General features: G+C 44.4%; 1 protein-coding gene across 1 annotated transcript; it reads left to right on the plus strand.

Annotated features, from left to right (window-relative positions):
• Positions 1-223: 223 nt before the first annotated feature.
• SST (somatostatin) lies at positions 224-2,706 on the plus strand. Its single transcript, XM_068279325.1, has 2 exons — positions 224-430; positions 2,214-2,706. The coding sequence occupies exons 1-2, from the start codon at positions 296-298 to the stop codon at positions 2,424-2,426; spliced, it is 348 nt and encodes a 115-aa protein (XP_068135426.1). The 5' UTR covers positions 224-295; the 3' UTR covers positions 2,427-2,706.
• The last annotated feature ends 623 nt before the right edge of the window (positions 2,707-3,329 follow it).

Raw genomic sequence — 3,329 nt, forward strand, 5'->3', positions numbered from 1 at the left:
TGTGCAAACAGTATGGTCATAAAATCGAGAAAGGAAAAAAAAAACACCTTCAGGTTCCTTTTCATGTCGGTGGTTTTACTGATTTATCTGGTTTTGGGGTAATGGCGCGTAAAAGTGGTGGTTATCTCAGGGAATGGAGGGGGAGGAGGGGGCTCTTCCTTTGCTGACGTCATATGAAGAATTTAAAAGGGGGCTAAAGAGATCCCAGGAGCAGAAGCAGAAGACTTTGATCCAGCAGGTTGCATAGCATTGACAGCGCAGTCTCTAGCATCAGCAGGGAGAAGTTACTGAAGAAATGCAGTCCTGCCGAGTGCGCTGTGCCCTGACCCTGCTCTCTCTAGCTCTGGCTGTGAGCTCAGTATGCGCAGCACCTACAGACCCGAGACTCCGCCAGTTCCTGCAGAAATCACTGGCAGCGGCAGGGAAACAGGTAAGGAGACCCTATACTTTGCTTTTTTGAGTATACAGCAGACAGTGCTTTGTGGAAAAACTTTTTATTTGTTAATCTCAAACTTTGCTTAGATAGAGGAAGAGGATAGAGGAATACATTTTGATGTCAAGGAAATATCTTAGCTGCGGCTACTTCACATTCAGTTCATTATCTTTGAATTCACATTTCCAATAGTAACCCTAAACTGATTATGGGTCAGTATCAGAATGTTTTGGTACTTTTCACCGTTGTTACATTGTTGATTACAGTGCACATGTAGCGCTGTGCCGCTGCACGATATGGTGAGCTATTTATGCACTTTTCGTGCAGTGTAAACTCATTTTATGATGCTTGGGTATATATTATATAGGTTGTGAGGGGTTATTATCTAACCCTGTTCATTGCACATCCCGTATGAAGAGGTGAAGGATAGAAGAACAGACACAAAACTTTTCGGAACAGCAGCCCCGATTAGCTTGTTTTATTTATTTTTTTGTGTTTTTCTTTTTTTCTTGCCAAATATAGTTAGCAGTCGTGTTACACTAAACCACATTGCTATCGGAGTAAATAGAGTAAGACCACTGCCTTATGGATCTTCTTGGATCTTGTAACTTAAAAAAAAAAAAAAAAAAAACTTGTCCAGCATTGGTATTGTAATACATCTTTCCACCCCAACCACCCCAAACTCTCGGCTGCAGTTTGGCAGAGAGGTCTATTCTCAAGTCGATCCTCGGGAGAGCCAGGGCAGCCTTGGTAGTTTCAGCGCTTCTGACAGCTCCATTCACCCCCTGACCCCCCCCCTTACACACACAAAGCGCTTTGCACTATGCCGCCGAGGTATATGCTTGCCTTTCAGGAGAGCCAGGGAAGCCTTGGTAGTTTCAGCACTTCTGACAGCTCCATTCACCCCCCCCCCCCCCCCCCCCCTTACACACACACAGCGCTTTGCACTATGCCGCCGAGGTATATGCTTGCCTTTCAGGAGAGCCAGGGAAGCCTTGGTAGTTTCAGCACTTCGGACAGCTCCAACGCTGCGCTGTGCAGTATGGTGGAGAGGTCTATTCTTGTTGCCTTTCTGGGGACTCGGGGAGTCAGGGCAGCCTTTGTGGTGTCAGCACTTCAGACAGCTCCAGCCCCACACACACAGCGCTGTGCAGTAGCGGATTTGTCTATATTTGCCTTCCAGGAGTCAGCTAAGCCTTTGTAGTTTCAGAACTTGGGACAGCTCCAGTCCCTCACACACAGCGCTGTGCAGTTGCCGAGAGGTCTATTCTTGTCTTTCAGGAGTGTCAGGGTAGCAGCATTTGTAGTTTCAGCACTTGGGACAGCTCCAGCCCCTCACACACAGAGCTGTGCAGTGGCAGAAGTCTATCTTTGCCTTTCAGGAGAGTCAGGGCAGCCTTCGTAGTTTCAGCACTTGGGACAGCTCCAGTCCCTCACACACAGCGCTGTGCAGTAGCAGAGAGGTCTAGCCTTGTCTTTCAGGAGAGTCAGGGCAATCGTGGCAGCTTCAGCACTTCGGACAGCTCCAGCCTCCAGCCCTCCACATAGAGCGCTGCGCTATCTGTTCTGTGCACGCAGCAATACATGAGAATACAGCTTCCGTCTAGTAGGATTGACTTATTGGCATTGGAGTTACGTCCCTACCAGTGTTTAACAACCCCTGTGACTGTGCGCCATGTTCACCTGATTCCAAAGGATGGATTACACATTTTTTGAAATTACCACTCTGTACAATTATTCATATTAAAATAAGTAACTACTCTTTCTTGTGCTCTTTCAGGAACTGGCTAAATACTTCCTGGCAGAACTGTTATCAGAGCCATCTCAGACAGAAAATGAAGCTTTGGAATCAGACGACCTGCCTAGGGGTGCTGAACAAGATGAAGTTAGGTTGGAACTAGAACGATCAGCAAACTCTAGCCCAGTTCTGGCCCCCAGAGAACGCAAAGCTGGCTGTAAGAACTTCTTCTGGAAAACATTCACATCTTGTTAGCCTTCACCAGCCTCCCTTCCCTCTAGCCCTTTATTTTCCTACTCCTTAAATTCCAGAAAAAGCCTTGATCTCACAAGCCGAAGACTGTAAATACCACACACAGTTATGGTGAATAAAGATGTTAATTTGGAGTTGTTTAATAAAACTTTTAGTTGAAATTGTAAATTATTTGCTTGGGTCGTGATTTATCGATAGATCTTATGAAATGCACTTTTCAATTCTCAAAGATGTACTATTTTTTAATTATCTGTTGCAATAAAGCGTGTTTCAAGCTATTTAATATTTCGTCTTTGGCCCATTTTTATTCAGTGTGATGTTCTAATTAAGGTGCACAAACAGCATTCCTATGCACAGGTTTCCTGATCTGATGACTGCTTTGCCTCTAGAAGAGAGAATGTTGGGTTAACCTCTTCATTACTGGAATCAAAGCTAGCAGTAGCAATGTTGCACGGGACCATTTTGCAGACTAGAACGATCCTCCAAGAACACACAGTAATCAGAGTATATTGTTTAAACAGGCTCAATGGTTTAATCCTCTCCTTTGTGTCTACCATTTAATGCAACGATTCAAATGATTCCCACTTATCTCTCATAAAATCCCAGAAGCTAAAAAAAAATATAATGATATAATTACTCCACATAATATGTGGCTTGAACCTCGCTTCAGTATCATCGTTTGTTCTGCTCTGTATAATGGTTGCTATTAAGAACCAAATGACTTTTCCCCATACCCCCTGCATACTCTGCTGCTTAGATTATGCATTGCATCAATAGTTGTTCACTTGTTTAACCGCAGCCCAGCAAGAGGTTTTACTAGTGTCTCTGCAACCTTGATGTCTATAATTACCTGGAGGCAAGTAGTTTCACTTATGAAGAAGCTGGATGTAATAGATATGTGGATGG

This window comes from Hyperolius riggenbachi, chromosome 4 (genome assembly GCF_040937935.1).
Source record: "Hyperolius riggenbachi isolate aHypRig1 chromosome 4, aHypRig1.pri, whole genome shotgun sequence".
Taxonomy (NCBI): Eukaryota; Metazoa; Chordata; class Amphibia; order Anura; family Hyperoliidae; genus Hyperolius; species Hyperolius riggenbachi.

Excerpts from the sequence above, each read along its gene's own strand:
- SST (XM_068279325.1), top strand. The coding sequence starts at position 296 with ATGCAGTCCTGCCGAGTGCGCTGTGCCCTGACCCTGCTCTCTCTAGCT. Across the intron at positions 431-2,213 it reads TGGCAGCGGCAGGGAAACAG|GAACTGGCTAAATACTTCCT; the intron begins GTAAGGAGACCC and ends GTGCTCTTTCAG.